The sequence below is a fragment of the Corapipo altera genome, unplaced genomic scaffold, assembly GCF_003945725.1.
Source record: "Corapipo altera isolate COAL_440 unplaced genomic scaffold, ASM394572v1 268, whole genome shotgun sequence".
Classification (NCBI taxonomy): Eukaryota; Metazoa; Chordata; class Aves; order Passeriformes; family Pipridae; genus Corapipo; species Corapipo altera.
Genome location: NW_020884901.1, coordinates 4,936,636 through 4,953,892, shown reverse-complemented (window position 1 = coordinate 4,953,892; position 17,257 = coordinate 4,936,636). Strand labels below are relative to the sequence as shown.

At 54.5% G+C, this 17,257-nt stretch overlaps 2 protein-coding genes across 2 annotated transcripts; both read left to right on the top strand.

Annotated features, from left to right (window-relative positions):
* The first annotated feature begins 2,812 nt into the window (after positions 1-2,812).
* Positions 2,813-10,433, top strand: PRDM12 (PR/SET domain 12). The gene is made up of 5 exons (XM_027649801.1): positions 2,813-3,027; positions 3,822-4,012; positions 4,930-5,085; positions 9,157-9,268; positions 9,986-10,433. Exons 1-5 carry the CDS (start codon positions 2,814-2,816, stop codon positions 10,366-10,368), a joined length of 1,056 nt encoding a protein of 351 aa, XP_027505602.1. The 5' UTR covers position 2,813; the 3' UTR covers positions 10,369-10,433.
* A 1,998-nt stretch (positions 10,434-12,431) lies between these two features.
* EXOSC2 (exosome component 2) lies at positions 12,432-16,865 on the top strand. The gene is made up of 9 exons (XM_027649803.1): positions 12,432-12,661; positions 12,744-12,845; positions 12,949-12,994; positions 13,291-13,380; positions 13,694-13,759; positions 13,907-13,975; positions 14,818-14,994; positions 15,136-15,264; positions 16,080-16,865. Exons 1-9 carry the CDS (start codon positions 12,537-12,539, stop codon positions 16,158-16,160), a joined length of 885 nt encoding a protein of 294 aa, XP_027505604.1. The 5' UTR covers positions 12,432-12,536; the 3' UTR covers positions 16,161-16,865.
* The last annotated feature ends 392 nt before the right edge of the window (positions 16,866-17,257 follow it).

Here is a 17,257-nt window from a genome sequence, read left to right as displayed (position 1 = left end):
CCCCCCCCCCCCCCCCCCAAAAGCAGCTGCTGGGCTCTAATCTCCTTTCTTGCACTGTCATTCACCCTCATTTTTCCTCCATCACCCCATCCCTGCAATCTTTTCTTGTTTTGCTTTTCTTTTCTCTCTTTGCTGCATTATGATCCCATGTCTCCCCTCATCAGACCCCAACCTTGTCCAGATCCTGACCATCCCCTTGTAGGCTGTGAAAGAAAAGAAGAGTCCATGGATGTCAAATTGGTCTCAAAAAGACCATGAAAGATTGATTTGCTCCACTTTTCTTCTGCCTGACATTATTTCTGAGGGTCCTGAATGGGAAACCAGAAAGTCTGGGACTGGAATAAAGATGTTCTCTCTGTAAGGGGGAGACGGGGGGAAAAATGCCCATTTACTCCTGGCCCATCAACCCTGCAAAACAGAGCAAAAGAAAAGAGGACTGTGGCTATTCAGAGTCAGACCAATATGTACACCTCCCAACAATATGCCAATATACTGAGGGCTTCTCTATTAACACCCATGAATATTAAAGTGCTCACTAAACGCTCAGAAGGAACTTTGGGAATATACACATGAAAATACAAGCAGCATTGTGCGGGGCTCAGAACAATGGGGCGGCGATAATGGCCCTTCTCTATTAACAGCCATGAATATTAAACTTGTTTCCTCTTAAATGTTAAAAAGGAGGGATAGCTGCGATATTAAAAAAGAGAAATGAGGAGGGGGGGGGACACACGGACACACAGCAAAGCACCTTCCTAGGACTGGGAAGAAGCTTTGGGAAACAGCTGGGGATATTTAAAACCACGCAGAAAATGGAAGAATTTTTTTTTTTCCACCTTTTTCCATCACTTCCCCCCCCCCCCCCCGCACCGCCGAGCCCCCGCAGCCGGGAGCGGGGCTCAGCGCAGCCCGCACCGGAGCCGCAGGGGGTTTAAGAGCATCTATTATTTTTTGTCCCGGGATAACTTGAAGGTTGAAGGGTTTTCCTGGGGGGGGAGGGGGGGGGGAAATAAAGCAATCCGAGGACTGGCTTGTCTCGGCGGCCAGAGGGAGCCGGTGCTGGGAACCTTTCCACCTGATGCGTTATATTTAGCAAAACTGGAATATTCTGACGGCTCATCCAGCCAAAGTCCAGAAAAAACAAATAAACTTATTTTTTACGCTTATTAAACCCCAAACCGACCCTTGGCAGGCTGTTAACCTCCCCTTTCCAGGGCACCGCTGCCTCTCGCTGGGCAAACACCCTCAGTTGGAGCAAGTTTGGGTGGGTTCCTGACATTTGCGTTGCTTCTTGAACGGATTAATAGAAATAATTGCACCTGGGTTGCAGCAGCATCATTTGGCCAAGGGCAGAAGCCACTCCGCAGCTTCATCCTATAAAACACCCACCCAGGGGATGGGATGGGGGTTTGAGCTGTGCCTGGTTCCTGCTCCGGGCACGGTGAGATCTGGTGGGGCTTCTCGGGCGCAGGAACTGGCCTTTGAGCGCTTGAGGAATTTGGGGGCCTATCTTTCTTCCCCCGGCCCTTTACAGCCCCTCGTCCCCATGAAAATCAAAAGAACAAGGCTAAGGAGAGGGCTCTAAGCTCCGACACAGCAGGACTGGGTTTAAATCCGGGAAAGATTAACCCTTTGCTGAGCCGGCAAAGCTCGGGCCCGGAGGGAGGGAGCGCTGGATTTGGGGTGACTGCTCTGGTGCCACCTTCCTGGCGATCAGGGGTTGCGGCGGGGCTCCCGGGGCTCGGCGGGGCGGGGATGGGCGCCGTGTCTGGCCGGGGAATGTCTTCGGGTGCGGGGATGCGGGTGTTGCAGCAGCAGAGCCCCAGAGATGCTGCAGCCCCCCTCGAGGTCGGGGTCCGGCACTGGGGGGACACGGAAGGACAGGGTTGCCATTGCGGGGAGCTGAGGGATCCACGAGCGGATCCCCGATCCACCCGTGGGCACAATTCCCACGGGGATGCGGAATTGAGGACCGGCCGGTCTGGAGGCGGCAGCCAGGAGAGTCTATCCCTGGGGTCAAGCGGGGACCAGCCCCGGGAGCGACCACCCCCCGCTCCGTGCTTGGGAACCTTCTCCGGGGTTTGGGGGCGCAGCGCCGGCTCCTCCCGGTACCGCCGGTACCGGCCTGGGGTGCGGGGGCAGCGGGGAGCCGCGGCCGGTCGGGGCCAGCTGGGGAAGCCTCGGCCCGTTCCCCTGGGGCCGCGGGGGCCAAATGCCATCGATCAGCCGGGGCTGTCGGGCTCGGGGCCGCCGATTTCGTTGTGGTGCTCAGCGGCCCCAAAGCGCCGCGTTTCAGCCCCAAAACGAGCGCGAGGGCCGGGCGGGGAGCGAGCCCGTGCGGGACCGTGCCCGAGGGTGCGCCCCGTCCGCGGAACACCGGCGAGGGCATTTCTGCCCCTTTCGTTGCTTTTCTGCCCTACCCGGGGGCAGGTGCCGGGTTTGGGTTTGCCCGGGCCGGGAGGTGCGGGGGTCGAGCCTGTGCGTGTGTATGTGCGTGTATCTGTATATCCGTGTGTGTGTTTGTGTGTGGTGTGTGTGTGCGTGCTCGCCGTGTCCCTCCCTCCCTTCAGCCACCCCACCCCTGGGAGGGGAGGGAAGGAGGGGATGGAAAGGGGGGGGCTCCGACGGCTCGCCTCGCTCCGGCAGCCCCAGTCTCTCCGCCAACGTCAGGGAGGTCATTAATAACCAATTAGGAGGGTCAATGAAGCTCATATATAGCCGGGCGGGAGCCGCCGAGCCGCACGGAGCCCAGCCTGCCGCCCACCGCCCGCCGTGCCCGGCCCCGTCGCGTCCGGCCCCGCCGCCTCGCCCCCATGATGGGCTCGGTGCTGCCCGCCGAGGCCCTGGTCCTCAAGCCCGGGCTGAAGCCTCAGGGGCTCTCGCTGGCCGAGGTGATCACCTCCGACATCCTGCACAGCTTCCTCTACGGCCGCTGGAGAAACGTGTTGGGCGAGCAGCTCTTCGAGGAGAAGAGCAGCCCCAAGACCGCCTTCACGGCCGAGGTCCTGGCTCAGTCCTTCTCCGGAGGTGAGTGAACCCCCCCCGGACCTACCCAGGTCCCCCCGGTTTCCCGCACCGGCCCCGGGCCGGGCTCCCGGTGCCCGGCGGTGGGATGCGGTCCAGGCGCCCCGCTCTCCCCAGGCGTGGGACTGGGGAAAAAGGGCTTTAAATTCATTTGGTTAACTTGGGCTTGACCTGAGAAAGTTCCCACTTAAACCGCGGGCTGGGGGAGCCGGGGGGGGCCGGGGCCGCCCCGCATTCAGCCGCCCGGGACAATATCTTTTCTCTCGCCCCGGCATCGCCGGGGCGTCCCGGCTCCCTTTTCCCCCTCTCGGATTTCTGTTCCTCTCTTAATTTACCATGAAGGCTAATTCCATTTCCATTCACGATATGTCAACCATCTCATCTCCCCATTTTGTAAGAGGAATTCCTGGGCCCTTTTAAACAAGCCCTCGCGCCATTCAGGCACAATGTAGCGCTACAGCATTCCTAAAGGACTAATGAATTTAGAATTAGCAATTTCTTTCTAGTTGAGTTTAATGAATGCAGATCACTTTAACAGCATGACAAATTGCTGGATGGGCCGAAATAGACACCATTTAACCTCCTTTCCCAGCCCCGCTCCCTCGCCCAGCTCGGGATGCTTTTCCCAGGTACCTCCTCAATGCCCCGGGGGAACCTTGTACCGCTTTGTGGGAGCCCGGTTGGGCGTTTAAAAGGCTCAGCCCCGGGGTCTGGGCTGGGGCCGGGGATGGGGAGGGGTCCCCGCCGCCCCCGATCTTCCCCCCCGGTCCTTTTCTGAGCCCTCTCCCCGCTCACAGAGGTGCAGAAGCTCTCCAGCCTGGTGCTGCCGTCGGAAGTGATCATCGCCCAGAGCTCCATCCCCGGGGAAGGGCTCGGCATCTTCTCCAAGACCTGGATCAAGGCTGGCACCGAGATGGGGCCGTTCACGGGCAGGGTCATCTCCCCTGAGCATGTGGACCTGTGCAAGAACAACAACCTCATGTGGGAGGTAACGACCGCCCTTGTCCGTGCAGCCCGGACCGGCCGGGGAGAGGCAGGGCCGGGATGCTGGGGCTCTGTCCTGTGCTTGTGTGGCGCCTGACACCCTCCCTGTGCCTCAGTTTCCTCATTCATGCAAAGATCTGGGCAGTGGATTTAGGAAACCCTTCAGGCAGGAGAAGGATGAGGTTTCCTCAGCCCTCAGAGGAGCCCCAAAACGCTGCTGCTGCTCATGTCTTGCTACCCTGCCCTGTTGTGGTGGAACACCCGACTGGCTGCTGCCCACAGTGGGCAAAACCAGGTCTGCCCTGTCCCCTGCTTTGTCCCAGACCTGGTGAGGCTAATCCCAAGTGAAACCCTGGGGTTTGGGGGATCTGAAATGCCAAGATATTGTACATTTATGCCCAGTAAGCAGACAGGGTTTTCCTCCTTTTTTTTGGTTTCACTCAGACTAGCACTTAATTATTGCTATTATTATTACAATTTTATGCTTAATAGAAACTTGCCTCACCTTTCTTGCCATCCTGCAAAGCATCTCTCCACGTCTGGCAGGCACCTTCCCCCTCCACCCAGGGATGCTCCCGCTCCTATGGGCACCTGCAGGATGCTGGAACAGCTCCTTCCTCTGTGGCTGAGCTGCTGCTGGTGGAGCTCTGCCAAGAAGGGGGATTGGGGCAGAGAGCTGGGTTATCCAGGGGGATGGGATCTGGTGGGACCAGCCATGTCAGAGCAGAGCAGCAGATGCACAGCCCAGGACCGTGAGCGGAAAGGGTTTGGACATCTCCTGGCTGTTGGTTGGGTCTCAAAGCCAGCACAGCCTTGGGGCTGAGCTTGTCCCTGTCCAGGGGCTTTATCCCAGAGGCAGGAGGTGGAGGGGTTCAGTCCAGTGTGGGCTCACTGCTACCAACTGCTCTCTCCCCTTCCCAGGTCTTCAACGAGGACGGCACCGTGCGCTACTTCATCGACGCCAGCCAGGAGGATCATCGCAGCTGGATGACCTACATCAAGTGTGCACGGAATGAGCAGGAGCAGAACCTGGAGGTGGTCCAGATTGGGAACAACATCTTCTACAAGGCCATTGAGGTAAGTGGGGCTGAAGGGTGACCGGGCAGCTGCAGGAGTGGAGGCAGGGTGGTGGGATCTGTGACCCCACAGTCCCTCCCTCACTTGTTTTTTGGGCTGTTGTTGGGGTGTCTGTGGAAGCACAGGGCAGCTTTGCCATTCCAGATCCACTGGGAGAGGTAGGCACCACAGGGAGTGGCCATTACATGGACTTCAGGGAGCAGTAAAGTTCCCTTCTCCTCTCTATCCCCTTTCAAGGAGTGACCCGTGCGGAGCAGAGAGAGAACAAACACTGCCTGAGCTTGTCTGGGGTGTAAAGTGTGAGAAGAGCTGCAATCTTGGCCCAGGCAGGGATTTGGGTAGGGATGGGGGGTTGATGCTCTATTGAAAAAATAGGATTTTGTGCAGAACCTGCTTCTCTGTAGCAGGGGTATGTTTTGGGGGTTTCTGTGAAACCCAGGTGTTGAGTGCAGGATGTGCCTGACTCTGCACAGCTTTGCTTGGGTGTCACACTTTGGCTGTACATGGAGCAGGGAGCCATGGAGCAGGCAGGGAGCAGTGCTGGCACAGCCATGCCTTGGGCTTTCCTCAGTGGGGCTGTGGAGAAGGGATTTGTCCTGCCTATTTCCTCTGTGTGCTCCTGTATGAAGTGCTGGTCAGTGCTGGCCTGGCACAGGAGCAGGTACTGGGTCCCAGGGGATGGCACAGGCTGTGGGGTGAAGGCTGGAGGGCACCCACAGCTCCCTGCAGGAGACACTGGGATGGTGGTGGGTGTCTGGCTCCTGGCATTATTGATGCCATGTGCATACATGTCCCACAGTTCCAGCAGGGTGACAGTGAGGACCAGCCCTGCTCGTGTGCAGTGTCCCCATAACCCGATGCTGTTGCAGGTGGAGAAAGGTGGTGGCTCAGGGAGGTGTCCTGTGCAGCAGCTTTGGCTTAAAGAGTCACAAGAGAGAACATCTCCCAGTTCACCCCAGACAAGAACTGTAGATTGTCCCTATCTAGTATCGGGTCCAGAGCCTCACCTGCTCAGGAGCACTCTCAGCTGGGAGAGGGTCTCTGCTGGGACGGAGTGCGAGTGCCTGATGGTTCTGTGGGCAGCTCCTTGGATCTATTTGAGCTTCTGCACTGGTTTACAGAGGAGTATACACTCAAATGCTCCGTGGCACAGGACCACAGCCCCATTCTGCACTGAGCCAGCAGCAGGGCTGGGTTAGGGATTGCTGTAGTGCTGTAGAAAGGCAAGTGGGTGGGTAGGAAGAGGAGCAGGTATATTATCTCCCGCTGCAGGAGAGTCCCGTGTGCCCCTTGGGCTCTGCTGCATTTCCCTGTGCAGTGCTGTGACCAAGAGCCCCAAGTGCTTCCCTGCTGCTCTCCCCATGCTGGACATCTCTCCCAAGGCTTCAGCTGTTCCCAGTTTTAAGATCTGATACTCCTGTGGGGAGCTGTGCCTGTTGTGACAGCACCTTAATTGCTTTTTATTACTGTTCTTAATTATGCAAATGGGTGAAATAATTTCAGGTAGCCGTGGTGTAATTAGGAATACAGCTGTGGTTTTCACACCTTGTGCAGGCATGAGTGATGGGGTGGGTGATCCAATATTTGTGGAGGTGTATGTAGAGGCCCTGTATAGTCATGGTCCATCTGCAGGTTTGCTCCTGGGGCTGAAGCAGTGAGCATCTGAGCAGGATGAGTTTAATTCCATTGGCACAAGTAGCAAAATTGGAATGCTGAGAGTGCTGAACCCTGAGCGATGGAGAGGAGAAGGTGGGGATGAAGGGTGCCTGCTGTCATGCTGCAGTATGCTCCCCAGGAATGGCAGGTACCTGGTAGTGCTCCTGCTGCCACCGTGTTGGCATGGATGCCTCCGTGCCAGGAGAAGGAAAAGGGGATGGGTGAGAGTGTGATGAGGGAAAGCATGGAATGTGTGAGGAGCTGGGTCACAATTGGGCATGACAGGTCAAGGAATTGCCTTTTCCCTGGGCTCCCCACTCCTGCCCATGCACACATACACGTGCAGTCCAAAATCCATCGCTCGTTCAAACCTACCGGAGTTTGTGCACCCAACAAGAAAAGGAAAAGTAAGAGGGTTTTCCTTTAGTGTTTCTCTCTCTGCTCATTAATCACATGGAGTCTTTGGCATCCTTGGACTGGAGCAATCCCCCTTGTCACCCACCACACCTGTCCTGTCAACTCCCTCACCTCAAGGGTGCAGCTTCAGCCTGACACCAGCAGGAACAGCTCAGTCCTGGGCAGGATATGCACACACTGACCCGAACTTAGAGCTGCCCTGCTGAGCAGGACATGTGTCTGTGCATGGGCACTGTCACACTCCTCCTGTCCCCCTGCACAGCCTCCTGTCTGTGCCCATGGTGTCCCTTCCCCAGCAGGCACCGGGAGCTGCCCAGTCCCTGCCACTCTGCCTCTGCTGCACCGTGGCTCCAGCACATCTCTTAGGATGCCTTTCTCAACTATGCACCACAAAATCAGATTTATTTCATGCCTTTTCTGCTATTTGCCTTTAGTACTTTAATGTCTTCTGCCCGTTCCTGCCCTTACTTGCTAATTAGTTTTTCCCATCCTCATTCTCAGCAACACGAAGTTGCTGCTGCTGGAAAATAAAGTGAGGGCAACGAGTTCTGGCCTTTGATCTGAAGGCCATGGGATTCCTTGGGGACAATTTAAATTTGCTTTGGGGTGTGTGGACATGGGTGCTCACCCACTGCTGGTGTGGGCGCAGCTGCTTCAGTAGAATAAAACACACATATGCATCCATGCAGACTTGTTTTATCCTTTCAGCAATATTTTATTTGCTTGTATTAAAAAGAACTCATTTTCTGTTAAGAGAAAATGACACCAAAACCCAGCACCAATTTGGGATGCAAAGGGATATCGACTTCCACTACCTTCCAAATTCCTTCTCTGCAGCCCCAATGAGGTCTTTATGCAGATGGGCACTTAAAACATATGAAGGCAAATTCCTGCTGCTTTCAGATGCTTAAAATTCAGCACATTTTTTCAGTGTTTGGGTGATCTAACTTACAATCTGTGTTTCATGTGGATGATGCTTTTCTTGGACTACTCTGGGTGTGCAAAACCATCCTTCAAAAGACAGGACTTTCCTGTTCCTAAATTTGGTTCTCAATGGTAGGGATCTGCAAGGGGAAATATGTATATTTTTTTCAATGAAGTGGTGTTGATGTTACTGTTGTCTGAACCCTTGTGAGAGTGTCCAGCTTCCCAACCACAGCTGCTGCACACAGCCTCGAGTGGCATTTCCCGGCCGCTCACCCTGGCAGCGCAGGAACATAATGGGGGAAGCAGTGCCATCATTTCAGGAAAATGGGAGCATGTGTGATGCAAAACCCCCTCCCTGGCCCTGTACATATCCTTGGGCTATTGCAGGCACAGTGCCTTTGGTGTGAGAAATAAGCAGCATCTCGCACCCGAGTTGTGGTCTCTTAGAGCAGCTCTGAGCTCTCCTCTCATCCGTGGCCTGATGGGCCCTTTGCTGATCTGCAAAATCAGCCCTGGCAGGGTCGGGTGGGAGATGCTGCCTGTGCCCTGCAGCAGGAGGGTGTTAGGGGCTCTGTCTAGAGCTGAAACATTTTGCTGGAGCCCTGGGCTGTGGCTCTGTGTCACAGCTCCCTGCCTTGGTCTCTGCCACTTGTGCCTCGCTGCGGTTTGTGGCTCCACAAACGGGTTATTTCTCTGTGTCTCTGTGTGCCACCCTGTCCTCATCTCCCCAAGCTGCCAGGACCTCTGGGTCCTGCACTCCAGAGCCCTCAGCTCTATCTGTCTGCTCTGTTGCTGTGTATTTTCCTGTCACTTTGTTTGTGTCTCAGCCTGGGAGACCCCTGGCTAGGTTTGTGCCGGTGGTGGGTGGTGCTGAGCTGTGCCATCGCCTCCAGTGCTGCAGCCTGGGCAGTGCTGTGCCTGCCTGCGGGTGCTGGGGAGCACTGGCAGGTCCCAGAGGGCAGCAGGGTCTCCCAGGAGATGGGGTACAGCCAGGGTAGGTCCAAAGTGACCAGCACAATGATGGGTGTTCATGTCCCCTCCAAACACCTCTGTCTGCATCTTTTTTTCTAGATGATTCCTCCAGACCAAGAGCTGCTGGTTTGGTACGGGAACTCCCATAACACCTTCCTGGGCATTCCTGGTGTGCCGGGGCTGGAAGAGGAGCAGAAGAAGAACAAACATGGTAGGTAGCATTGGAAAGAGCAGCGGTTGCACCATCTCTGCCTGATCACCCTGTGCCCAGCTCTGAGGCCGTGGGGTGGGCATGAGGCCAGGGACATCTTATGGAATATATTAGACATCCTAGCTCTGCTTTTAACGACCCCACTCTGCATTTAATGGATCTATCCCCAAATCACCATCTCGGGAGGCTTTTCTCTCCCTGAGTGTTCACTCTCTGTGTTTCTCGGTGGTTCCCCAAGATGCTTCTCTGCGGGCACAGCAGAGCTCAGGCACTGCTGGGGGACACTGTGTTTGGAGCTGGATCCCATCCATGCTCTCTGACTGTATTTTCCACTATGAGAGAACCAGGTCAGAGCCCAGAAGAGCAGAGGGAGAAAGTGGGACCAGTACAGGGGCTGGACAGCGTGGCTGTGGGTTCCTGCCCTCACCCCCTCCAGCTCTGCTGCTGGTCATGGAGGGGAAAAGTGCTTTTTGTGCCCATCTGTTAGGGATTCATTCAGTTCACCTTTAATGTTCCCCCTCCTCTAAATCTGGGTGAGTCTATTCCCAGTGCTGGCCCCATCCTTAGGATGCCAGCTTAGGATGGGTGCCCCCACAAGCAGGGAGCCAGCCAGGGGGCACGGGGGGGTTATCCAGGGCATCCAGCACTTCAGTGCTCAGGGATGGGGTGTGCTGCCCTGCTGCAGGGCAGTGCCTGACCATGCCCTGTCATCCCCAGAGGATTTCCACGCGGTGGAGACGGGGGCCAGCACGACGGGGCGCATGCGCTGCGTGATCTGCCACCGCGGCTTCAACTCCCGCAGCAACCTGCGCTCCCACATGCGCATCCACACCCTGGACAAGCCCTTCGTGTGCCGCTTCTGCAACCGCCGCTTCAGCCAATCCTCCACCCTGCGCAACCACGTCCGCCTGCACACGGGAGAGCGGCCCTACAAGTGCCAGGTGTGCCAAAGTGCCTACTCCCAGCTCGCGGGGCTGCGGGCGCACCAGAAGAGCGCCCGGCACCGGCCCCCCAACGCCTCCCTGCAGGCCCACTCGCCGGCCCTGCCCGTGCCCCACCCTGCCTCCCTGGCCCACCACATCCCCACCATGGTGCTGTGAACCCCTCGGTGCGGCAGCGGGATTTTTGGACAGCAAGGACTGATGCTGAGACATGCAATGGACTGGGGGGGTGGCCCTTGGCAGAGCTGGAGGGGCAGAGGCTGCTTTTGTGTCTTGGAGGGGGTGCTGGGTTGTTTCTGGGGCATGGGTTTGGCAGGTGAGTGAGGCGAACACCCAGCTGTGCAGCTGCACTGTGTGGGATCATACCCCAGGGTGTAGGGTGGGCTGCTGGTCCCTAGGCTTGGCAGGGGAGAAGGGACACAGCAGGATGTCCTGCATGGACGTGCCAGTGGGCTGGAGCTGCTGAAAAGCTGGGCCTGAATGAGTCACACCTGGCTTTTACAGATAATTTGGAGGAAAGAAAAATTGCTCTTATCCCTCCTCCTTCTCGGCTCTAGTAAGTGCCCAGCAGACACTTGGAAGGCTGGCACAGCCCTGATGCTGCCATCCCAGTCACAACTCTTTGTCCCAGGGGTGGCTTTGGTCCTGCTGGCTCCTTCCAAGGGACACCTTTCCCTCCTTGGGAGCCCTGAGTTAGCAAACAGTTGTATTTTCCCCCACCCAAGCACCCCTTTGCCTGCCCCGCTCCGGCCTGAGCTGTGCACTGGGCTTTGCCACCACTCCGAGTGATGCCGAGTAGGCAGAGGGGACACATTCCATGGGGACACCGTGCCAGCTGGGAATGCCCATCCACAGGCAGGTTTTGAGGGGACCCTGAGCTCTGCCGGGCTGTGTTTGTTCCAGCCCTTGGAGCAACTCTTCCCCAGCCGTGAGGGAACATTTCGGCTGGAACTGCTACTGCCCTCTGGGGACAGAGAAAGCCCGTCCCCGGGTCAGCTCTGTCCCCAAGGACAACTCTAAGCGCCCTCTGGAGTCCCACACTCCGGAAGGAGGGCTGTGTATCATAAGGCTTAAAAGAAGGTATTCTAATATTAATTATAAGTCTAAGTTGTATAAAGTTCTCACAAGCCGTGTTTTACTTCCAGAAAAAGAAAACAAAAAAACAAACAACTGTCACTTTAACTTTGTAAATATTTATGTAAACATTATTTACAGAACTTTGATATTATATATTATTTGATTGTATATGTACACAGTGTAAATACATTTGTACCTCTCTCTTGTATTCTAAATAAAAATTACTTGGGACATTTATCATTTAGAAGAGGGATGGCATGGAGAGCTTTATTTTTTTATGTGCCAGGGAAGGACATGGTGGTTGGGATGAGTGAAGGTCTTAATTAACACAGTAATGAGTGGCATTATCTGTTGGACCAAGGAGTGGAGGCAGGAGGAGGAAAAAACAGTTTTTGGCTAAAGAAGGTCTTTTTCAGGTCTGGAAGAAGGGGTGAGTGCTGGAGGGGGTGGTGTTTGGTCCGGTTCCACCCTGCCAGTCCTTATTTGAACAGTCCCTTGTGCACTTGTGCAGTCCCTATTTGAAGCCACAGCTGTTGATATCCTTTGATACCTCCCAAGAATTAATGCCCGTGTTTCAGCTGCAATGGGACACAGGTGCAGGTCTTGCTGGAAGGTTTGTTTTGGATCCTGAAAAAGCAGCTAATTTGCTGACGGTCATCGCTGAGCTGCTTTTCCCTGGGTATTTCCTCAGCAGCTCCAAGAGCCAGACTGGTGCTTTGAATTAAACGGATTAAACTTTTCCACAGACGTATCAGTTCCCGCTGGCACAGCTCTGCCAAGGGCAGGGGGCAATCCCGAGCCCCTCGGGGGTGTTTAAGCCAAGTTTGAGCCAGCTCGGGAGAGGATTAGCGGGGTGTCTTCAGATAAACACGGGGGGGGAACTGCTCCCTCCGGGGCGAGTGCACCCTTGGCTGCAGTCCAACCGGGGTGCTGGGGCCCAGTGAGCCCCGCGGGAGGGTCTGTGGGGCCCTGGAGCCCCCTCGGTTTGCCCGGCAGGTTTTTGGGGTGCCAGTCACTGCCAGGGGGGTGAGGCACCTTGCCCTCACTAAACATGGCCGCGCTCCCCCTTGCGTTCCAACGGGGCGAAGCCCTCGAGACCCTTTGTTGCCAGTAACAAATATGGATGCCTAGAGACCTCCCCCCGCCGCCCTCACTCAAGATGGCGGCACCCGCGCCTCAGGCGTGTTCTCGCCCGCAGCCAACATGGCGGGCGGAAGCCGCGTTGTGGCGGGATTAAGGCTACGCCCAAGATGGCGGCGGTCACCATGAGGCTGCCGCAGGTCCGCGGGCCCCTGGGGGCGAGCGCGCCCCGCGGCGCCGAGAAGCACCTGGTGGCACCGGGGGACACCATCACCACGGACACGGGATACATGAGGTGAGGGCAGCGGCGCAGGGGAGGCGGCGGCGGCTTGGCTTGGCTTCGGGCAGTCCTCAGGTAGCCGCCCTTCTCTCCGCAGGGGCCACGGCACGTATGTGGAGGACGACAAGCTCATCGCCTCGGTGGCCGGCGTGGTGGAGAGGGTGAACAAGCTGGTGTGTGTGAGGGCGCTGAAGGCCAGGTGAGTGTGGGCGGGCAGGTGAGGTGGCCGTGTCAGGTGAGGGCCGGTGGCTGGGCCTCGCTCTGGTGAGGGGTGTGACGGCCTCTCCCTGTCGCACTCCCAGGTACAACGGCGAGATCGGCGACATCGTGGTCGGCAGGATTACGGAGGTAAAGCCCCGTTTTTCCCGCGGTGCTGATGTCAGGGTTTGGAGATGTACTCGTGCGCTGAGGAGGAGGAGGGCGGCGGCTGATCGGAGTGGCTCAATCCAACCTGGAGCACTTCCAAGGATCCTAAAACACTGATACACATCAGTATCCCCGCACGGGGCACTGGGAGCCACTGGTTTTAACCGGGATGAGGCTGGAAAAACCATCAGGGCTGTCCCCTCCTGTGGGCTTGGTGGGCTGCAGCTCCCGTTCAATTTTTGGGTGTATAGCAGCAGGCTATTTTTTTTTCCCCTCAGGTTCAGCAGAAGCGATGGAAAGTGGAAACGAATTCCAGGTTGGATTCAGTCCTGTTGCTGTCATCTATAAATTTACCTGGTGGGGAACTGGTGAGTGTAGCTGAGGCAGAGCAGTGCCAGAGTCCTGTTGTCTGCTGCTTCCATGGCAGGAGCACTGGGAAGCTTGGAGCCCTTCCCACAGTTAGCATGAGCATAATGGTGGGGTTTGTGGTTGAATCTGTAGCTCTGAATCTCTAACTCTCCTCATTATAATACTTCAGTGACCTAAAAGTGTGCTGTTCTGCCTGGCTTTCCTTTGGTGACCAGGGTGTTTTACATGGCATCCTACGGTCTCCTACAGTGAGATATTAAATGGGTGTTTTCTCGTTCTGGGCCACAAGTAACTTTTCTTGTGTTGTTTCAGAGAAGAAGGTCAGCAGAAGATGAGCTTGCCATGAGGGATTACCTGCAGGAAGGGGACCTCATCAGTGTATCCTTCTGCTGCTCCCATTGACAGAAGAGCCAAGGGCATGGGGAGAACAGCCAGAGCTCGGCTGGCCTGGCTGGGGGTGAGAGCTGTGCTAGGGTGGCACTGGGCAACCTCAGGGACTTTGTTTTCCTTAAGTGGCACCGACAGGCAGAGGTCCAGTCTATATTTTCTGATGGGGCTGTATCACTGCACACCCGGAGTCTGAAATACGGGAAGGTAAGTTGTTCCAGAGCCCTTGATCTTGGCCTAATTCTGCGTCAGCTGACTTGTATGAGGCCTTTTGGAGTCTTTTTTTCAAGAAAAGAGCTCTGGAATAGAGCAGGATGTTGTTATAACTGACTTCTGCAGGATAGCAAGAATCTCAGTACATGGGAGTACCAAGTGGAGTTTTCCCAAAGCAGAAGAGGTGTCCTTGAGTTGCCCTTTGAGCCACTGCACTCCCTGTCTACAATTCCAGCTTGCCAGTCCTGTTTCCCCCACTAACCATTGGAAATTAAATCCTGGGGAGAAATCTCGCTCCTCTTCTGCAGGCTGTTGCCCCTGTAACTTGTTTCTCTCCCCAGGGCTCTATTTTAGGCTTTACACAGTTGGCATTTATCTCTGGTTTTGTGCATTGAAAGAAGCCAAGGGGCCATCGGAGCGTAGGCTGCAGTTTGGGATTACCAGACCAAGGGTATTAGCACTTAAAAGATGAAAGGGAAGTGTGGTTATTGCACAAAGGGTGAAGGACAGTGATTGGATTAAGAGAGAAAGTGTTCTGCTAAATTGGGCCTCTCACTCCTCGTTTTTCTGCAGGGATGGTTGACGTGTAGTTGTGATCAAGATATTATTAACATTTGTGCTAAGCACTTAGAGTATTCTTCATCTTCAAAGGACTGCACAGGCATTAGCTAATCCCCCCAGCGCTCCCAGAGGCAGGCAGGTTTTACATTCACTGTTTCACAGGAAAAGGTGTTAAAATGGAGTGGTGCCTAGGGCAGGAATGGAGTGAGTGGGGGTGACTTGATGTTGTCTGTGGTGGCTCGTGTCTCTCACGCTGAGTCTCATCTCCACTCCAGCTTGCCCAGGGTGTGCTGGTTCAGGTCTCTCCCTCCCTCGTGAAACGCCAGAAGACTCACTTCCATGACCTGCCCTGTGGTGCCTCCGTGATCCTTGGCAACAACGGCTTCATCTGGATCTACCCAACCCCGGAGCAGAAGGAGGAAGAGGCTGGGGGCTTCACCACCAACTTGGAGGTGAGGCCTCAGGGAAGATGAACCTTCTCCTACCAATGGTTTTTATTCAGGATTTGGTATTAGGTTCACAGCAAGGCTTTTTTACAGTCAGCCTGCATTATTTCCCTGTGCATTCATCCCTTTTCCTCTGATCTCCCTCAGCCGGTTCCCTTGTCTGACCGGGAGGTGATCTCACGGCTCCGAAACTGCATCGTGGCTCTGGTTACTCACAAGATGATGCTCTTTGACACCAGCATCCTGTATTGCTATGAAGCATCCCTTCCTCATCAGGTACAGAAACCAGAGGGGTTTGTTCCACAGTGGGGGAGGGAACAGAAAGGCTGCACCAGTTGCTGCTGAAGTCAGTAATTTAGGTGGTGGAGCTTCCTTTTAGCTTTCCAAAGCATCCTGTTCTAAGTGACAATACAAACTCCCCCCCTCTGCATAGCATAAGTTGCCTTGCACGATTTCAGAGATAGTCTGGCAACGTCCAACTATTCCTATAGAGGAATAAGTCCGTTTTTCAGAAGATATTGTGTATCCCTCACTGGGATTATGGATCCCCTGTGATTGCTGTGAAAACACTGTTAAATTTGGGATGGTGTGAGGGTATGGTGCACTTTAAGAACCAATGAAAAAATAAGTGTCATGTATTGTACAGAGAGATCTTGTGTCTGTATCCACATCCTGCACTGACCTCTTGCTGTACAGCTTTTCACTGTGATTTCTGCCAGCACAATCACAAGGAATTCTCTTCCCATAAATGAATGGGATCTGAACTGTTGTCTGCTTTCATTCCCAATGCCAGCCTGCTCAGCTACATGGGATGTTCTTTTGAAGTCATCTCTCCCCTTCCCAAATACTGGTGCGTGTCCATCAGGAGAGATGGAAGAGTTGTTGGTAGCATCATCTTTGATTTCCTCTGGTCTCTGTAAGAATTGTTAACTCTGGCCAAGTTGACTTTACACTGGACCCTCTGCCACAGGTCTTATTTCACCACAATCCTCTGAACTCCCTTGCTGTTTGTCAGGGACATTTGTCCCCATCGGGTGTGCAAAAATAGTAATTGCTTTCTAGTGCCAATGTTGCTCTTGTTTCCACTGCAGATCAAGGACATTCTCAAACCAGAGGTGATGGAGGAGATCATTCTGGAAGCTCGACAGAGGTTGCTGGATTTGGAGGGATAGGGCACATGGCCAGAAGCAGTCATTTGAAATCCCAGCATGGCAGCTTTTGATTCTCAGTATTATATATTCTTTTCAGTGTTCCAGTCCCCAACATTCATTCCACACTTCAGAAATCACCAAAATTCCTCATTCCTAGGATATCTCCTGAGTCCTTTTAGTACAATAGGACAAAGTAGTACTTAAGTCCAATAGCCTTTTAGTGCAGCAGCCTGAAAAATTGATATCTGACCTTTATGAAGATGCAGATGCAACTGGGACATGTCTCCTTGCACCTGTTGCTGTGTCTAATGCCCCATAAATTTGTGCAGAATGAGAGAGGAAGGGATGTGTTTTCTGATGTTTCTCTCTCCCCAAAAGATGGTTTGAATTTTAACTTACTGTAACACAGATCTGTCCTGTGACAGAGCCCTTATTTTTAAGGCTGTAGATCCAGGCACATGTGTTTAGACAACAGGAGTATCCACACCCTTGCTAACCACAATTAGAGTCTGGCTGTTCATGGCTTTTTCTCAGGGATATGAGAGGGGATGTGACTGTTGCTGTCCAGATGAGCCAGGAGCCATGGACAAGCTGTGTCCTAGTTTGTGTACATCCTGCTGGTCTCTTGTTTTTTTATGCCTGATGTGGTGAGCTTCTCTTCTGAGGAGGCACCAGAATTGTTTTGTATTAAATATTTTACATTTCAATAAATGTTTTTGAAACAAATCAGTCCTTCAGCAGTGTGTGCATTAGCTTGTTTTTCTCCAGAATTAATTGGGTCTAGCCTGAGAGCTATGGTTGGCTCAAGTTTCCTTGTGCCAGGACACCTGGAAGGGTTGCAATGTCCTCTTTCTTCCCTTCAGCTGTTGCTCTTCATCCCATTCAAGCAGGACTTGACCTTCCTCTTCAGTCCATCTTCTGTGCAGGGCTCCTCTGTAAGGATTGCCTGGAGTTGTTCACAATGGCTCTCCCAGTATTGCATCCCTGCAGGATTCCATGGGGAGGTGAGTCATGAGGTCACTGGGGGATGGCAGGGAGCCCAGTATGACACTGGTGATCCTCAGGCTGGTGCTTAGAGGTGGGCAGGCAGTCAGTCACCTCCTCTGTGCAGAATGGAT

Coding starts and splice junctions, on each gene's coding strand:
- EXOSC2 (XM_027649803.1), top strand. CDS start 12,537: ATGGCGGCGGTCACCATGAGGCTGCCGCAGGTCCGCGGGCCCCTGGGG. Junction 12,662..12,743: donor ACGGACACGGGATACATGAG/GTGAGGGCAGCG, acceptor TTCTCTCCGCAG/GGGCCACGGCACGTATGTGG. Junction 12,995..13,290: donor TGGTCGGCAGGATTACGGAG/GTAAAGCCCCGT, acceptor TTTTCCCCTCAG/GTTCAGCAGAAGCGATGGAA.
- PRDM12 (XM_027649801.1), top strand. CDS start 2,814: ATGATGGGCTCGGTGCTGCCCGCCGAGGCCCTGGTCCTCAAGCCCGGG. Junction 3,028..3,821: donor GGCTCAGTCCTTCTCCGGAG/GTGAGTGAACCC, acceptor CCCCGCTCACAG/AGGTGCAGAAGCTCTCCAGC. Junction 4,013..4,929: donor ACAACAACCTCATGTGGGAG/GTAACGACCGCC, acceptor TCCCCTTCCCAG/GTCTTCAACGAGGACGGCAC.